Source organism: Crocodylus siamensis, chromosome 1, assembly GCF_052110815.1.
Source record: "Crocodylus siamensis isolate JL-2025a chromosome 1, ASM5211081v1, whole genome shotgun sequence".
NCBI lineage: Eukaryota > Metazoa > Chordata > Crocodylia > Crocodylidae > Crocodylus > Crocodylus siamensis.
Genome location: NC_143395.1, coordinates 388458483 through 388478082, shown reverse-complemented (window position 1 = coordinate 388478082; position 19600 = coordinate 388458483). Strand labels below are relative to the sequence as shown.

The 19600-nt window shown below is 44.8% G+C and overlaps 1 protein-coding gene across 1 annotated transcript; it reads left to right on the top strand.

Annotated features, from left to right (window-relative positions):
• Positions 1–1669: 1669 nt before the first annotated feature.
• On the top strand, positions 1670–7810 carry C1H11orf87 (chromosome 1 C11orf87 homolog). Its single transcript, XM_090029492.1, has 2 exons — positions 1670–1807; positions 1901–7810. Exon 2 carries the CDS (start codon positions 1971–1973, stop codon positions 2391–2393), a length of 423 nt encoding a protein of 140 aa, XP_089885618.1. The 5' UTR covers positions 1670–1807; positions 1901–1970; the 3' UTR covers positions 2394–7810.
• The last annotated feature ends 11790 nt before the right edge of the window (positions 7811–19600 follow it).

The window sequence follows — 19600 nt, the reverse complement described above, 5'->3', positions numbered from 1 at the left end:
TATTGAGTGGTTGTGCTAAGTGGCAGAGTTATTTGGGTAAGTAATATGTAAGTAAAATGTGGGTATCCCACATTTAATAGTGGGATATAGTTCTGGGTTCAACTATATCTTGTCCTCTTTATGACTTCCCCAAGGAAAACCTCTTTCAGTTCTCAGGCTTAGTTCAGCTGCAGCGGCACCCGCCCAATGTGCAGGATTGCAACCAGGCCAGGCTGGGACCTGGCTGCACTGAGGTTGCCCCGCCACCAGCAGGTCCCAGTCATGCACTGCACCCAGCTCTGCTCCCTTGCTGTCTGCGGCTCTGGCCGCTTCCAGGGCTCTGGTGCAGTCATGCCCAGCGGCCCACCTGGTAGCTGGCAGCCATGGCCCACCGCATTGCGCACACCTGGCTCAGCCACCGGTTTTGTCTGTGCATCCCCTCTCCTCCGTGCCCCTCCTCCAGGCATCTGGGGGCCCCAGCTGGCCTGTGTGTTAATCCACCTATGCTTCCAGTCCTAAGCAACCATATCAAATAATCCTTTTCAGAAATGTATCAAGCTCTATCTTAAAAGTGATGAGTTTTTTGCCCCCACTGCTCCATGCGGAGGGTTGTTTCCAAAACCTCATTGCTTTGCTGGTTAGAAACCTATCTCTGATTTTCACATGGAATGTATTCACGGTCAATTTGTACCCATTTGTTTTTGTATAAGGTGCATAACATGAATCACCTTGATAGAGCAAATCAAATATTCCACATGTCTATAGTTTCTGTCACATCTCAGTAGAATAGGCTTTGAAACTGCCTTGCTTCCAGAGCCTGGCATCTATCGCACAAGAATAAGGAATTGTGTGGTTGGTGTAAGAGAGTTAGGAGAACAGATTTCAAGCTAGGGACTACAGGTGAAGGCTTGGGAAATAAGTGAATAGGAATGAGGCATGGGACTGGGGGCTGGAGGACCAATGCATTGGATGTAGATGGGGAGGCTGAGAGTGGGGGGGATGGATGTTTGTGAGGAGGTTACATGGGTGGGGTGGCAGTTGTGAGAGGGGAGGGATTGGACCCTGTAATATTGGTAATGACTGTAGATGGGGGCTGGAGGACCAGCGCGTTGGATTTAGGTGGGGAAACCGCTGGGGGAGTAGCGGGTGTGGGCACTGGATGGCTGTGAGTTGAGAGAGAGGACGGATTGGATTATGCTGTACAGGGCATCGGTGCCTTAGCTTTGAAGTTGTTGGGGGAGTGGGGGGAGGTGAGCAGGGTGACCGCCCTGGGCACCAAAGTGAAGGGGCACCACCAGGCGCTGCCCAGGTGGGGTGGGGTGCAGATGGAGCTGCAATCTGCCCTTTTGGAGGGGTGCAGAGAGGGGGGAGGGCAGCTCCTGCCACTGCCTCGGGGCCCCCCAGCCAGGCCTGGCTGCCGCTGTGGGCTTTGCCCCGGGTGCCAAACTTCGTTGCTAGGGCACTGCTGGGAATGACTGTAGGTAGGGGTGGGGGCCGCTCAGCTGGATGTTGGATGCAGACGGGGAAAGTGCTGGGAAGTTGTGGGCATGGGGAAGGGGTACAAGGATCGTCCGCGGAAGGGAGGGTCGGGTTAGGCAGGAGAAGGGGGAAGGGGCGGGGGCCTGGCAGGGGGCAGCAGGGGAGGGGGAGGGGAGCCGCGGGGGTGCGCAGGTGGGCGCGGGGGCGGGGCCTGACGTCACCAGCCGGGCTGGCTATAGGCTGCGCGCTGCGCTCACGGAGCAGCGGCGGCGGCGGCGGCTCCGGCTCAGTGCGCGTCTGCTGCAGCCCCGCACCGGCTCCGCGCCGCGTCCTCCGCCGGCCAGCGCAGGTGAGCGGCGGCGGGGCGGGGGGCGCAACTTGCCGGGGCCGCGCGCGGGCCCCGCTGGCTGCAGCGCTCACCCGCTGTCCGCTCGCTTTGCAGGCGGGAGCTGCGCCAGCCCCTGCCGCCGGGGGCCCCGCCGAGCCCGTCCCGGCCTCCGCCAGCCTCCTCCATGAGTGCCCGGCTGTCCAAGGAGCGGAGGCTGTCCCTGCCGCCCTGCCTCGCCAACCGGACCAGCGCCGGCAGCGCCTGCGTGGCGCAAGTGGGGCAGCTCTTCCAGTCCTTCTCGTCCGCGCTGGTGCTGGTCGTGCTGGTCGCCCTCATCCTCGGCCTCGTGCTCCTCTCGCTCGCCACCTTCCACGTCCACAAGCGCAGGATGAAGAAGCGGAAGATGCAGCGGGCGCAGGAGGAGTATGAGCGGGACCACTGCAGCAGCCGGGGCCCGCAGCCCGCGGCCGGGGCCGGGGCCGGGAAGCCCCCCGGGAGGGACGCCCGCCTGGGCCGGGCCCCGCAGGACTCGGGCGCCCCCCGCCCCGCCCGGCCCCGCTTGGACACGGCGGGCGCGGGACTCTTGCAAAGCGTGGTGCTGTCCTGATGGCCCGGCCCGGCCCGGGCGGGACGGATCCGGGCCAGGCTCGGGCTGCTGATTCCTCCCCGCGGGCTGCCGAGCCCCCGGCCCGGCCCCGGCCCCCGCCAGCCCAGCCCAGCCCAGCCCAGCCCAGCGCCTGCCACATCGCTGCGCCTCCTCGCCTGGGCGAGCAGGGGCAGACGCGCGTGCCGGACTGAGCCCTGGCTGCCCCCCGCCATGTACATAGCGATGTGGGGGGCAGAGACCCCCCACCCCAGGCTCTCCATTGCGGCTTGCATATAAACTGCCCGGGCCAGGCAGAGCAAGGTGGGGGGAGGGAGGAGAGGAGAGGAGCCCCTCGGGGTGCTTTTGAGGCTGGCCCCTCCCCTCCCATTGCAGGACCCCCGCCTAGCTGCCGCCTCCCCGCTGCGTGGGCTGCCCAACTCCCTCCCTCCCGCTGGCCGTCTGGACCTCAGCCTGGCTACACACAGGGGCTGCCTTGGCTCGGACCCGTCCCTTGCCCGGGACCTGCCCTGAGCCTGCTGTTCTCTTCATCGCAGCTGCCAGCTTGCCCCAGCCTAGCCGTGGGGGCAGCCGGGCCTCCAGCCCTTCCTCCTCTTGGTCCTGAGACGAAAGCCAGTGCCCGCTCTCCCCAGTCCCCCACCCTGGCACATGGCTCCAGCAGCAGCACAGAGCCGGCTTCTACTTTTTTACAGGCATTTTTAACCCTCTTCACCTGTGGCAGGCAGCTGTGAACAGAAGGCACAGGCATCTCCTTCCCCTCCTTGGGTACAGAGCCCCCCCACAGCAGCTTGCCACTAAATCCTGGTCTGGGGCAGCTCTTCCATGGAGCCCCCGCAGGTCTCTGGGTTGGCAAGCGGCTGCTTGGTCCTCTGTGCCGGGGGGTGGGTATCCCTAAAGAGATGTTAGTTACAGGCAATGCAGCTTGGGCCGAATAAATCAATCAATCCCCATTCTTCTGTGAACCGTGCCTTAGCAGGGTGGCCACTTCTAAACTTTGAAACCTTTCCTGCTGGTCTTACAGCAGAGGCGATGCTCTTCTGTGCATGTTCATGAACCATAAACACAATAGAGAGGAATCATCTGAAGAAAGAGAGATCTATGTTTCCCCTTAGGCACACATTGCAAGCAAATCCTAACTGGATGTTATTCCCAAGGGTTTTTAATCTGTGCTCTCTACAGGCTTTCTCCTTCCTCACGCCTTCAGGTCCTGGTGGAAGGGGTGGCTATTATGTTTTCCAGAAGTGTGGGCGTCTCCAGTGTGAAAGGTAGCAGGCTGGAATAAGTAGCTGACCCTGTTAAAGACAGTTCCATACATTTAAGGAAGGGACAATATGGCCTTGAGAGGGGACCACGCACAGTTCTGGAAATGTTGCAAGATGGCTCCAAAATGTGGGGGTCTGGTCTGATCTCTTCCACATTTTTCCCTATACCACCTCAGCTGATCAGATGAGGACATTGCTGTTGAGCTAGAATCTATTATGTCTCCACCCTTGGAGGCAAGTGCTCCATCATGAAACTAAAGGAGCTGCTCCATCAGCTCAGGTTAGTGTGGCAACATTTACCTAGTAGTAGAGGATGTTTCTTTATGTGGCAGTTTGATGTGGGTGTTGTGAGTCTCAACACCAGCAGATATGATTCTAACAACTGTCAGGTTGTAACAAAGGAGGAAATCTGATTTTCAATGCGGGGTGCATGAACTTTTCTGTTTAACCCCCTTACACAACTGCAGCACATTATTGCACCACCAGGGAATGGATTTAGGATGCTGACGTGTGTTCAGGGAGCAGCAACGCTGCCTGAGTGTTGATTTACATTGAATATAGAGAGAAGGTTTTCCCCTTTATTTTGTGCCTTTCTTTAATAGTGTATAATTTCCAGTTTTATAAAGGCAGTAAGATGTTCCACCTTGCTTGAGTGCATTTCTGGTTGATGATTCTATTTCTCTAGTGTCTTAAGTCAGACACTCTTTTTTCTGCCTTATGCATTCAAGGCATGCAATAATTCCCCAGAAGTGTACTGCTTGTCAGATCTTATTGCAATTATAAAATTGCCCTATTACTGGAAGAAAAAAGAAGGGTGGAGATTATATGTGTGTATGTATATGTGTATATATATATATACACATACACACACACACACACACACACACACACAATCCTTCTATATGTATGTATTCTGTATAGAACATATATGTAGAAGAGTACATGGATTTTATATATATTATATATATAAAATTCTGATGTTACTAAAAATGTAATTAATTGTAAAGGTCTCTTAACATGTAATACCCGACTCTGTTGGTTAGCTTTGATTTAGTATTTTAATATCTCTGTATTTATGTAAATCCATGTAAATTATGTGGTCTATAAGTAAAATTTCATACTGACTTTAATTTTTCCCGAGCTGTGAGCTTCTTGTGATGGTACATAAGTATTTTTGTTTTGTTTTTTTAAGATAAAATACATGTTACAAGATACCACACATTACAAATGCCCATTACCACACTGCATTACCACAATAATGGCCAGGAGCCCTTCTACTACAAAGGCTTGGCTTAAAGCACTGGAGGTTTATGAGGTTTATTTGAACAATCTCAGGAGATAAGGCTGATACAGGCAAGACATGTAGATTTTTCATTTTTATGAAACAGTAAGCAAGCTGGGGAATAAATGTGGATTTAAAAAAAGGTTTTTATGTGTACCGGGTCTGTCAAATCAATTGCTTCAAAACCCTACAGCTACAGCTAAACTTACACACTTTGCATTCAGTATTAATAAGGTTGATGGTTATTTCTCTTCTTCCACTCCTTTTTTTAAATCAGAGAAGTGGAAGATTAGGCTTATGCTAACTCTGTAGGGTACCTAAGGCATACATTTCCAGTTTCATGTGAACTTGCCTAAAGGGCTTGAGTACAGTATCTGTATTATATAACTGTAATATCTATGTATCTGTATTTATCCAAATTGTTTTTTGTATAGGGTTTTACACAATCTCTGACAGGGATGGAAACCAAACCATTGTGCCATTTGTTTTTGTATGATGAAAAAGGATGTACAGCAGTGCTTTGTGTGCATTACTTTTTCTATATATTGAGCATTTGTTCTGTTTTGGTAAATTATTCAGGAAACAGGATAGATGAGCAAAGATTGTAATGGCATAGACTGAAAATCCTTTACTTGTAAGGGCCAGATCCTAGAATTAGATCTTTAACATTTTCAGTCTGAGAGAGAGGCGTTTAGTCTACTGCTACCTCATGGCTGTTGGGAGACGTATATAATAATAGATACTACAGAGCTTAACAATTATTCCATCATCATCCTGATAAGATAGGTAAGTGTTGGCATATTTATTTTACAGAGTGGCAAATGAGAGGTTAATATAAACTGAGAAGTCAAACAGTCAATTAGTGGCAATGCTGGAATTAGGGGGTCATTGATTCCTTGTTCTGTGCTCAGTTCATCAGAACCCATTGCTTTTCACAGGGCTTGGTTCAGCTTCCGCTGAACTCAATAGAAGTTTCTCCGTTGACTTGCAAGAGAATTGGATTGGGTCCACAGTCATCTTTCTAGTGGATCACTGGCTACATCACAAGCACTGGCATAGCTGGCACAGATATGTACCCTGGCTGGCTATTGCAGCAGAAATGAAAACATTTCTTTTTTAGAAGTGTTACTTCTGCCTCAGGGCTGGACCTTATTGGCAGGGTAGCATGGGATGCTGTCTCTGCTGCTGTCAATGCTGCTCCTATGGACTTGAGGTATGCAGGTTTGTCAGTCCTGCACCTTTAACCAAAAATTAAATTCACTTTCTTTTTTGAAAAAAAGGCTAATTAACCATTCTGTTGGTTTTTTGACTACCACATAGACAATCTCCAGAATGAAACTTGGAAGCAAGAATTCTATCTGGAAGTTTGTTTTCCATAAAATGCAGACAATAATCATGGAGGCAATCTTTAGTTATAGAATAAAATCCAAGCAAAGAATAAAAAAAGAAATCCAGTGTGAGATAGATGACAGTTCTATAACTAAAATGTTCTGGTTTTCCTTTTAGTTAGAATTTTAGAGGCCACTATTTGATATAAACTACTAAGGAGAACTAGTAAAAATTGGAGTCATTTGCAATGATGATGTTAGTTATGTAAAGGACTGTAAGTAGCTGTATAGCAAATTCTTATGTAACCAACCTTTTCCAGAGAATTACCAAGTACTTTCCATATTATTCTAAAAACAGTGTCCAGTGTTCTGAAAGAATTGTGCTTTATATGTTATATTATAAATCTTACTATAACTTTCATGCAGGGAGAAAAAAAATCCACTACTTTGACTCTTTATAAATGACTGAGCTATTATAAATCCAATCATAGGATGTGTTTGCATTTGCTTTTCTGTATAATCATACTAATTGCATACCTGTATTTTTCCTGTGGGCCTTTTGAAACTCCTTATGTTTTAACAGTTTTATGCAAGATATGGAAGGATATGCAGACAATAGAATAGAAAACACTTTTTCTTCTTTTGTGTAAGTACTAACATTTATAATGACTTGCATTTTTCATGAAATTTTGTATCTAGAATCTCGCATTATTCTTATGTACCAACTATAATGGTCTTTTCCTTAATATCAAATGTTAAGAATATATTTCCCATTCCTTTACTGTCTCCCTCTTGTGATTTACTTAATTTTCTAAATCAAATTATCCTAATCTAGTAGATAAATGTCTTGCAGAACAGAAGCACTTTCTTTTTTAGTTGTCACTGGTTCTAATCCAGTTGAAGAAAGCAGAGAAGAAAATGCACTTTGCTTTTGTGACTGTTTGGTAGCCAATGGAAAATGATAATAGCCTTGATTTCTGAGGAGCCACATGAGCACAGGTCAAAAAGAATTATTTTAACTGGCAAGATTAAGCCACACACATGCTCAACTGAAGCTTTTGACCAAGTGGTCTAGAAGAACAGAACCTTAGAGAAGGTCCAAACCTGTCAGATACATCTCACTCTTTTTGCCACTGTTGCTCAAAACACTTTCTTTTAAGCTATAATTTGGTTTGACGTTTGAAAATTAAATGTAAAGCTTTTCCAGTTTGAAACTGAGGAATCTCATATTGTTGTGCTAATATTACATCTATTTTATAAGGAACTAGAAGAGTTCATTTTCCCAGTCTGTCTAGACTCTAGGTGATACCTTTTTATTAACACTGACTTCTTATAACTTAAATACAATTTACCATGATTTATACTATTTGAAGGTCCTGCTCTGTCGTCTTTATTGTTTTTCTCTTGGGTATGGAGAGGCATAGTTTCTATTACTCTCAGTCTTTTAATTTTTTTACATTTCTATACACTTCCACTCAAATGTTGAATATAAAAAGGCCACGTCAGAAATGGATATTGTATTGATTTATTGAAGCAAATTGATGTATGTTTTAGTTTCCCGATCCCTCAAAGGTGGTGTAATGGCAATTCACAATCTTTTGAGTCTCTAAATAAATTGATGTCTACTTGAAAATCCTCTGAAAAAAATAGTAATTGACTAAATAAATCATAGACTTTATTTTGCTTATGATATTAGCCTTGCCAAAAGCAACAATATATAAAATCAAGTATAAAATACAGGTGAAAACCCTATAGTCCAATAATGCTAATAAAGTATGTCAGGGGCTTTTGAGAACTTTAAATAAATGCAATAAGAAAAAATTACAGGTAACAAAATCATAGCTGCATACTAATTAGAGGAATGAGCAGAGGGTTGGAAAGCAAGGGGTTCTAAATTTTAATTGACCATCACTCATTCACTCATTGTGTAGCATTTAGTTTCTAGGCTATTTCAAAACTGCAGTATCATTAATGCATCAAATAAATGCTTAGTACTTGCAAGCAAACAAAACAAATGAATAAACAAACATATTTATAGGTGAAATAACCTAGTGAGGCTAAATTAAGAGATTCTTCATGCTAAATGCATTTGAATTTTTCTAGTTTTCTACATTTGGCAGCAAGTTTCAGGCAGCACACCTGGAAGATGGATCGCAGGACAGGATGCTGGAACAATCAAGCTGAGAGTCTCTTGATTTAATTTTTAAGCTGAAGTGAAATGTGTATTACCAAGGAAAGCCAAGAAGGCTAATATTTATTTTAATATTCCATCTTTGACAACGTTTTTCCATTCCCTTAAATGGTGTGCTGACTAAATATGTACGGGGATATGCTACTAAGAAAGAGTTCCTGAGAGAAATCCTGGCCGCAGCGAAGCCATTGACCAGGATTTGGGGTATTTATTTATTCAGACTCATCCTCACTCTTGGTTGTACATCCCTTACCCCCTCTGGTCTGTTTGTTTTTAGTTCCTATCTCTAAGATTCCTTTGATTTTTGCCTTTTATTCGGTAAGATACCACAATTGTACAGAGATCTCTTTTGTTTTTGGGCTAGCACTCTGCATCCCAAACTCTTGTGACATTGGGAATTCTGTGTGGGATGTGTGTCGTCGTGTGTATATACAGCACAAGCTACCCTGCCTTCGACTTGACTTCAGACTAATATGGCTAACTACATCTGTGTTTAGGCATGGGTAGTCTCATACTTCTTACACTTCAGATGCTTTTTGTGGGAAACAGCTTTCTCACTCGGTGTAGTCTTTCCTTAGAATGAGACTCTTTTTTTGGCCTATTTTTTCCCCACGATGGCTAATTCATTGTTACTACAAAATATCTTTTTTCCAAACTGCTACTTGGTCTGATCTTGGCTAATTAAATGTAAATGTTATCCTAATCATAATCTAGTTTTGCAATGGTCCTCCCCATAGTATGGCTGCATATGGTCTCATACTCCCCACTGCAAAGCACAAGTTTTCATGGAAGCATAGGACTTCAGACAAACTGGAAAATACCACCTTGCTTTATGACATGGTGCATCAGCTCTGGGACATTACCACCTTTCTTGATTAAGCAGCCAAACCTAAATGGTAGGATGGAGCTGCTAGGAAGGCAGGACCCTTGCATAACAAGAACACCACTCTAAGAAGAGGTAGCAAGTCTTTACTGTAATATTTGTAATTCATGCATGTAATAGAATACTGGACACTTACATTAACTTTAACTTTTAAATTAACTTATAACAGCTATATGCATATGGAAGTGACTGGATTAGTCCACATAGCTTTTTATTTGTGTTTCCATTTCCTTTTTCCTGTCCCCCAAGTACATGTTTGATAGCTTGCATTTCCACTGCAAAGTTCCTACTCTTGTTACAACCATTATGGGAGTGTCTATGCAAATGAGACCATGTAATTGTAGTATAGGAGTTAGTGTTCTAGAGTCAACTAAATTATTTCCTAGATTTCTGCTCCCCAATCCAAATCTTGGGTGTGCAAATGATAATTCCACTTATCTTTGTATCCTGTGTTTCCTGAAAACTGAATCTATATACACATCCTCATGTTGCCAGGCAATTTGAAGAAATATTAATGGTCCTATGTATATTGAAATCAATTGACATGTTTGGAGGCTATCAGTTCTCATGATAGAATTCTTGCTTCTATTTAAACCATCCTTTTGACAATGTGTCAGTGACAGAATAAGCAAGGTTTCACCCCTAGGTAATGAGATGGAATTTGCTCAAGCTGGCAGCAATCATAAATAGTAAGGATAGATGTCAAGTTACTAGTATGGGTGTGACTTTGCTAAGTCATCTGAGCAAACTTATATTGTATTTATAATGTATATTGTATTGTATTTGGGGAAAAATAATATATAGGAAACTTGTAAATCTTAAAATAATTAGCCATATTTTTTCTCTTTTTTTACATCAAAACAAACTCAAAGTGACACCACTGAAGCTCGTGGGGTTTCTCTGGATTTACTTTGCTAGATGCAAGATGTTAACCGTAGACTATTTCTGAAAGCTGTTCCTGCTGAGATAAAGGGATGATGCTGAGTCTGGGTGAGAAGTGGAAAATGTAGTTGAGATTGTTTGACTTTTAAGCTTTTTGACAGCCTGATTTTAGTGTTGTTTATTATTTATATAGTTCTGCAACAGTACAGGTTGCATTACTATATACGTAGAATATATCAAACAAAAGAAGGAATCCCTAGGCCAAATAACTTACATTTTAAAAGCACAAATGTAGGTCCTGTATCAGAACAAAAGACAATAGTTGTTCTGTAGTGTTAAATCTTGGGTTTAAGTCCCAGTTATAAATGAAAATTTCCAATGATGCCATATAGTATCATAGGGCTGCAAGAGACTTCCAGATGTCATTTAATCCAACCTTAAAATGATCTAAGCAGGATCATTCCTGTCTGAACTGTCCCAGAAAAATGTTTGTCTAAATCACTGGTGGTCAACCTATTTGGCCCTGTGGATCAGATGAATGGTGCTGGGCCAATCTGTGTGCCAGATCCCATGCACAAGGTCAGTCCCCAGGCCTAATCTAGCACGTGGCTGGAATGTGGAGTTGGTCTGAGGATGTGATCCATCATGCCTGCATGCCAAATGAGACAGCTTCATGGGCCAGAAGTTGTGTACCAGTGATCTAAACTGACGTTACAAACTTCCAACGATGGCTATTCCACAACCTCCAGCCAACCTCTTCTAGTGTTTGATCGTCCTCATTGTGAGAGAACTCTTGTGGATATATAACATGTATTTTCCCCCATTAGTCCTTAGGAAAGCCGCTTGATGCCACAAAACTGGTCCAACAACTCTCCCAACTATACTGTTAGTCTACAAGATGTTCCAGAAAATCCTTTCCTCTCAACATTCCTGGACCATCATGGTTACAACAACACCACAACTGCACTATTTCCCCCCTTGGTATTTATGCCCACAACTTCTTGCCTGGTAGATGCAAAGAGTATGGCTACACTGCAGTGTCTAAGGAGGGATAGTTTGAAATCACTCACCCCCCCCCGCCCTCACCAAACCCAGAAATTTGGCAGTGAAGCCACTCCAGTGGTTGTTCTCATGTATCCTGGAGACAGAAGTTTCAAGAGTGATAACAAGGGAGCACCCCAGAACAGCTTCACGTCTTTCTTTCTGGAATTGGAGTGTATAAGTAGGAGCAGATGGGCAGAGTGTGTTTGGGAGCATGGCTTCGGCATCACTCCTGTGGGTATAGTGGAGATGTACTCATAGAACAGTTGATCTCTATCTTCTATAACAATCCTCTCTGTATTTGCATCTCTTCTAATCCTTCTCCATATGTCATTTTTATTGCACTTCTTTTGTTTTCTTCCTAATTTGGCCAAAATTGCACATGGATCTCCAAATAAAGCTCACCAATGATTAAAAGAGTGGAAGAATGGTTTCTAGTGACTTGCATATGATTCTCCTGTTACTACAAAACAATATGCCATTCACTTTTTAAATTTTTGCAACAATAGCACACTGCTGAATCATATTTAGTTTGTGGTCCACTGTTACCACAGGCCTTTTTCTACAGCACTGCAGCCTAGCCAGTCATTCCTCAGTTTATATTTTTATATTTGACTGTTCCTTTGTAAATGTAGTCCTTTGTACTTAAAATAGATGAAGTTCAGCAAATTCATTTCAAGCCATTCTTCCAATATATGAAGGTCATTTTGAATCTTAATTCTGTCTTCTAGAGTGTTTGCTGTCCCACTCAGCCTGGTGTCATCAGCCAATTCTCCGTGTGTGCATTCAATTCCATTCTCCAGCTCATTAATAAAGATTTTGAAGAGAACCATGTGCAGGACAGACTCCTGAGAAACTGTCTTCTCAGTCTGACACTGAATCTTTCAGCTATGTATCACCTTAGTCTAGTTTCATCAGGTTTGTATTTCCTTAGCTTACATATGAGAATGGCATGAGAGATGGTGTCAAAAGCCTTGCTAAAGTTGTGCTATATCACATCCACTGCTCCTCATCCATTCAGAGAAAGAAATTAGGTTGGTTAGGCCTGATTTAATTGTGAAAACATGTTGGTTATTACTTATGATCTTGTCATCTGGTACATGCTTACAATTCGTTGATGATATATATGCTCCCATATTTTGCCAAGTACTGAATTAGACCAACTGATCTGTGTCCTCTTCTTTATTCCCTTTATAGAAAATGAGTACTATTTTCACTATTTCTATCTTCTGGAACTTCAGCTGACCTCCATGAATTCTAAGAGATAATAGTCAATAGCTCTACATTTGCTTCAGCCAATTCTGTGAGTACCCTAAAAGGAATCTCATCAGGCCCTGCTGATTTGAAAATATCAGGCTTATCTAAGTAATTTCTGACTTGTTCTGTTCCTGTTCAAGGCTGAATACCTACCCACTCCTGATTCTAAGTTTGCTAGTTGTCTGACAGTTGATCTTTTTTTGTGAAGACTGAAGTAAAAAAGGAATGAAACATCTCAGCCTCTCTCTTCAGCATGGGGTAATAGTCTGAGGACTGATCGAGTTTCAGCGGCCTTTCTGTAACTTCTCATACTCGGACTCTCTGGACAGGCAGCAGATTTTCTGACAACACAGACCATGGATGGATGCTTCTGTGCCCTTCACCACCTCCACTGCGTCACCTGCGCTTGTTACCACTACCACCAGCACCCCTTATTTCCTCTTGAAAGAGGTAGTCTTAACTCCCAGCTTTGGGGATGCATGGCTCCCTTTTTCCACTGGTGGGATAAGCACCTTCTTCAATGATGGCAGGGTGAAGTATTTATTCTTTGCCACGATGGATGGAGCACTCTATGCTGCCAGCTTCTACTTTCCTGACTGCCTCACTCTTCCTCTCTTTCTGCAGTCCTTTGTTTGCTTGCTCTCACTAATTCCTAGTGTTCCTGGATGACTCACTAGATTACTCTTGCTTCCTTGTTAGCAGCTCACTGCCCCAAACACTGCAAAGTGGCAGCCATAGCTGATTATAAAGTCCAAATATGACAAGCACACCATCATATTCTAGGTTCGCTGGGGGAAGGAGCTTTGCCGAGGGGTGGGGACAAAGGCTCTGAGGTAAGTGCAGAAGTGAGAGACCTGGAGGAAGCATGCAGGAGTGGGCAACAGGAGAGGTGTTCTCATACTTTCTGAGAAATCGGGACAATCAACTAGTTACCTTAGGTGCCTGTACATGAATCGTAGAGCCTGGAAACAAGCAGGAAGAACTGAAAGTCCTTGCACAGTCACAGAACTATGATGTGATTAGAATAACAGAGCCTTGGTTGGAGCTTGCATGACTGGAGCATGGTCATGGATGGGTACAAACTGTTCAGCAAGGACAGGCAGGGGAGAAGAGGAAGAGGAATTGTACTTTATGTAAAAGAGCCATATGATTGATCAGAGCTCCTGTATGAAACTGGAGAGAGACCTGTTGAAAGTCTCTGGGTAAAGGTTAGAGGGGAGAACAACAAGGGTGAAGTTGTGGTGGGAGTCTCCTGAGGTCCCTTCCAGCCCTAATTTTCTATGTTTCTATGATAGTCACAAACAATCAGCCAAATGCCCTTCTTTTTCCCCCCCCATCAGGAATCCCAGCACAAACTTCCTGGCTAGCTGGTCTTTTTTGCTGTCCCTAGCAGCTTGTATCTTCAAGGTATACTCAAAATCCTTAAGTCTCATATATGCCACTTACTCTTAACAGCTAAATTTCTACTGAAAGTGTTATGTTCTAGAGTTTGACCATTAAGAAATAAAGTGAAACAAGAGAAAATACTTGATTTAGATGAAGTTCCTGATATATGATAATTTATCTCTGAGTTTCTAATTTTTCAGTTTATTCATTTATGCTCTACAGTTGAAATCATGCACAGAGTTAGCTTTGCCAGCTGGGAGATGATCAACCAGAGTAGTTTTCTTTCCATCTCTTCCTCTTCCTTTTCTTTTCTTTATCATTAAGGTCTTTCATACAATAAAAAATACAATCTTTTGCTTTCTTTAAGTAGCAAAACGATTAGAAAACTCTAATTTCCTAGGAAATTCTAGTGATGTAGAATACCCAGTACTATTTTAATGTTATGTTGCATTGACAGTAATTTTTTAAAAGTAGTTTTGTGTATTAAACCTGCCAAAAAGTGTTCCTTTTCTTTTGGTGATTTTATAGCCACATTCTTCATTAAGTTTTTTCCCCAAAAGCTGTGTGAAATACCCTCAATATCAAGAGTTACTTGATGATTTATAGTTTCCCCTGTACAGTCAAACTGATGAGAAACAAAGTACTGTTGGATGCACTCAGGGTAAAATGCATGTCTACGCAGAAATCCAGAAAAGGTCCTAGGGGATTCAAGCAATATGAAAATAAGCTTGGAGGAAATGTTTTTGTTTACTTTTTTCTCTAACCTTTTTCCTAACAGTCCTTTCCTCTTAAAAGCTGGATTGCTACTGAAAGTGACCCCTGTAAGTTTTCAAATTTGGCCTTTAGGAAATAAAGTAAAACAAGACAAGATACTTAATGCTTCTGTGAATTTAATGTCTGTGAAATATGAAAGATCGACAGCCCTTTTATCTCTCCAAAAAACAGATGCGCCACTACTGTCAGGTAGAAGGTTGGATCTGGTAGCATCTTAGACCAGTGATTCTCAGTCAGGGTGCCATGAGATCCTTTTAAAGGTGATGCAGAGTGAAATCACCTACACATTATTCTAGGGTTACCATATGTTGAGATTTTCCTGAACATAGCCTTTTTTTTTGGATCCTCCAATCTCTGTTTGGGTGGTTTTTTGAAATCTGAACAAATGTTTATGATTCTGCTCTGTTCCACCAGTGGAAGCAGGGGGAGGGTGATTGGAGACAGAGGCACCACATGCAAATGCACATGCATATGCATATAGCCAGGCAGGGTGCTGGGAGCAGCCTCGGCAGCTGGATGCAGGTAAATCTATGGGGAGTGGGGTTGGAGAGCCAGGGCTTGTCCAGGGTGTGTGTATGTCAGGGTTGTGTGGAGGGGATAGGTGTGTGAGGGGGCAGGTGCCTGCTGGCACTGGGCAAAGCTGTTTGGGTGCTGTGGCTGTGGCAGGGGAGGGGGCGAGGAGGGGAAGTACCTGCCTCTAGTGGGGGGAAGGGGATGGGGGGGCCCTTAAAGGGCAGTGTGGACATGTGAGGATAGGCCTGCGGCACCAGGGCCAGTGCCTGTGCTCACAGGAGTAGGGTGGCCAGGAGATGTTGCCCGGAGTGGGAGGTGGGTCATGGCCATGCCACCTGGCACGGCACGGGAGTCCCAGCTCAGGGTGGGGAGTGCCACAGGAGTCCCCTCCTCTTCCCTCCTGCCTGCACCAGGGTCAGACTCACTCCTCCACCTCCCGCATGAATCAGAGGTGCTGGAGTCTAGCCTGGTTGGGAAAGGGGCAGCTGGGGGCCCCCTCCAGCAGGGTTGGGGGAAGCAGGATGCTGCAGGTAGGGAGTGAAAGGCACCAGCGGGGCTGGAGGTGTGTGGATTGGGAGTGAGGGCATGAGGGGGGTGGAGGGCTTGTTGGTTGGAAGTGAGGGGTGCTGGCAGAACCAAGGGGCTGTAGGTTGGGAGTGAGGGTCATCAGCAGGAATAGGGGGCTATGGGTTAGGAGTGAGGGGCACTAGCATGGGTGGGGAACGGTGGGTCAAGAGTGAGAGGGGCACGAGCAGAACCAGAGGTCTGTGAGTTGGGAGTAAGGGGCAGCATCAGTGATGGGGGACTGCAGGTTGGAAGCGAGGGGTACTGGCAGGGCCTGGGGGCTGTGGGTTGGTAGTGAGGTGTTCCCTTGACAGGTGTCCTCTTTTTTGGAACAGGAAATATGGTAACCCTAGTTATTCATGTAGCAGGCTTACCTTTTTGGAGCTTGGGTTGAGTCCCAGGATCGAGGGTCTGCTGTCTGATTGGTGAAGCCCCCCCACCAATCTGGAGGCAGCACAAGGGAAGAAATGCCCCACCCTTTTACAAAGGGAGGGGCAAGGAGCAGCTGGACCTGAACTGGAACTGCACCAGCCAGATATGGAGAATGTTGGGGGTGGAGCCCCTGAAGAGTATAAAAGGGGAATGTGCTCAGCAGGCTGTGGAGAGATGATGAGGGACGATGGGGAGAGAGGAGCTCCAGAGATGGCCATCATCAGGACTCTGGTCGAGCTTCAGCAGTGTGCAAATCAATGCACAGGGATCAGGCTCTAGGAGCTGCTCAAGGCAGCTTAAGCTTGTGAACCCAACAAAAGACTGGGCAGTTGGTGTGCAGATCAGCACGTGGAAAGCTGGCCCTGGGAGCAGCTCAATGCTGCCTGGGCCCTGCATGGTGTGCAGATTGGCACACAGAGAGCTGGCTCAGGGACCAGCTCGTGGCTGCTTGGGCCTCACCCGGTGTGCAGGTCAGCGCACGGAGAACTACCTTGGAAGCAGCTCATGGCTGCTCTTGTTGGCCCCAGCCCTAGCCTGAGTGACTAGAGCCCCACAGTACAGCTCCACTTTTAACTAAAAGATCCCTGGTGCCTTGAGCAGGGCCTGGGAAAGGGGAGAACCCCCGGTGTGAGGCTGGGGAGTCAGAGCCTGCAAGGGCTTGGTCCCATAAGAGAGAGAGAGCCCTGGGTGCCCAGTGCAGGGTGCCAGGCTGTTGAGAAGAGCTGAAGGTGCCGCTGGGGAGAGGCTTTTGTGGGATTGGCCACCAGGGGATGAGCCTTGACTTCTCCAGAGAGGAAGTATGAATTACTGGGGAGGCAGGCCCTGCAGGGGAGGCTGACATGGGTGAGGAAGGTCTGCCGCCTCCATTGCGGGAGGGGTGTGTCCATGTCCCAGGGCCCTAAAGGGGAGGGGCTTCAGGGAAACCCGTCAGGGAGGTGCTGAGTTCATTCCCTATTTTGAGGTTGTCGTGTTAAGGTCTATATAGTTAGGGGTATTCTTTAAAGGGTTTTATATGGTTTATGAGTTTTAATGCCTCAACGTGTGTATTGGTATTGTTATTTGTGAAGGTTTAAAGAAATATTATGGTTAAGTTACTTGGGTTATATAGGTTAATATCCCTATGTGTTAACTGTGTTGTAAAGGCTGTAAGTTATCTGGTTCATATTTGGTATTATATGTAAATTGTGGAATATTATATAGTATTATATGTTAAACCTTGTAAATATTCTATGTTTTATATTAAGTGTCTGTATTTATTTTTGTAATAAACTGTACGTAGTGAAGTATTTGGTTTTGGCTTAGCTCTATAGAGGGGGGAAGAAGCTGCTCTAGTAGCTGACTCCTTCCTGAGCACCCTGCCTGACCACCACCACTGGCATGGCTAATTCATATTGTTTCTGTTGTGTTCCTTTAAGAACCTTTGAGCCCTCTCTTTGTGTGATAATCTTACTTTTTATTTACTAAAAAATAAATACATTTTACTCCCTGGGCAAGGAGAGGAGTGTGAAAACCTGAACATTAATGACTTAGAAAAACAGAGGGAAAGTAAAAAAATAATCCAAAAGATATTACTTTGAAAACCTCAGAAATTGTCAATCTTTTTTGTTTGCTAGTGCCTCACTCTTGATTTCTTTAAACATTTTGTTTGGCAATACTGTTCAAAGACTTTGAAACCCATCTGTGCTGCTCCTATGTTGTTTTTACTTCCCCAGCAATTGGTGTTTCATTTATTTTTTTAGAATGTAAAATACCTGAATGTAAGCAAACTGTAATTAAAATATAATCTTTTGAGGCAGGGAGCTATGTGTTTGTATGGTGCCTGCAATATTTTGCAAGCTGCTACTGTAATCAATAATAATTATTGGATATTCAGTTTTTTCATAGGAAGAATCAGATTTTAAGCCTGGAGGAATATGTTATGATAATCTAAAAAGATTGCCTTCATAATGCTTCTTTTCTGAATCAAGGCCATAACTTCTGGTTGAATTAGAACATATTTAAAGAAAGCAAACTAATCTTGATTTAAAGACATCAGGAGATGAATAATTCACCTTGTTCCTTTGTAAATTGTTTCAGTGGTTATAAAAATAGCATTAAAACAGAAGAATGGTACTTGGAATGCCTCTTTAAGGCACCTTTGCCTAATACACTGTACAAAGACAACAGTGTGGAGTAGTTTTTATAACACAGAATCAAAATGAGACATCTGGCAAAGTGTGTAAAACCATCTGTGAAAATAGCATAGCCCCCATTATATATAATAATCTGGATAATGTCTCAATTAGTTACGATTTCAGAGTGTTGGGAGTGTAAATGAAACTGTACCTCCTATGGGAAAATCTGATTAAAATGTTACATACGTATTTGTGTACATCGTCCAGAGGTGTTGGCTGCATTGTATGGTAAGGTTGTGCTAACTAAGGTATTTTGCCCCACAAAGTAGTATGCTTCTTACAGAGTCTGCAAAATCATTTACTGAATCTTGGAAGATTGTCCAATACTTTGCAAACAGCATTTACAGACAGGAATTTTTCTTTGACAGAGCATTGTGTATGTCAAGGACCCAACTGGATGCCTATCAAAATTAATAGAGACCTATCCATTGACTTCAGTGGGGTTTGGATCATACCACATTTCTTCATAAAAGCTAGTCTGTAACAAGTCTGTCATGTTTTTGTACTGATATAAGCATTTAAAGTGAAATCCATAGTTATTATTTTGCATCTACATTCTAGACCTTGAATTGAGTTTATGATTACAGCCTGCCACTTTTTGGTAATTTTTAGCAAAACATACAGTAGAAAGGAGGAAAATAATGGAAAAGATGATAAAATAATCCACTAACAGGAATGGATATTATTCTTATGTCTATAATAACCTAAGTAAATTAGGGGTTCACTGATAGAGATTTTTGCAGCTGATAGCCAAATTTTAAAGAGGCATATCAGCTGATACCAACTCAATTTCCAATACCCAGCCTGGCAGCAAGGAGAGCTGCCTCCAGCTGGTAAGTCTGGTGTGGTGGAAGGGGGCTGGGGGAGCAGAACAGGGGCCCGCAGTGAGGGAGGAGTGGGGCTGGGGCAGGCGCTTCCCAGCCAGGGTGGGGAGGCATGGCATGGAGCTGCAGCTCATCTGCGGGGTGCGGCTTCTGCCACTGCACACGGCTGATGCGGGAGCCACTGATCTGGCAGCTCAACTGGCACTCACGTGCTTGTCTGGCAGCTCCTGCTACTACTCCCACTGCTAGTCTGGGAGGGCATAGGAGTGGGGAGGGTGTGCCCCTGGATCTGCACGGGGTAGAATGGGCTGGGGCCAGGGCTGCACCAAGCTCTTCCTGGTGGCGCAGGGCTGTGCTGGGAAGGGGGCTATGGCAAATTTGTGGCTGCAGGCCCCTGTAGCCCCCTTCCCAGTGCAG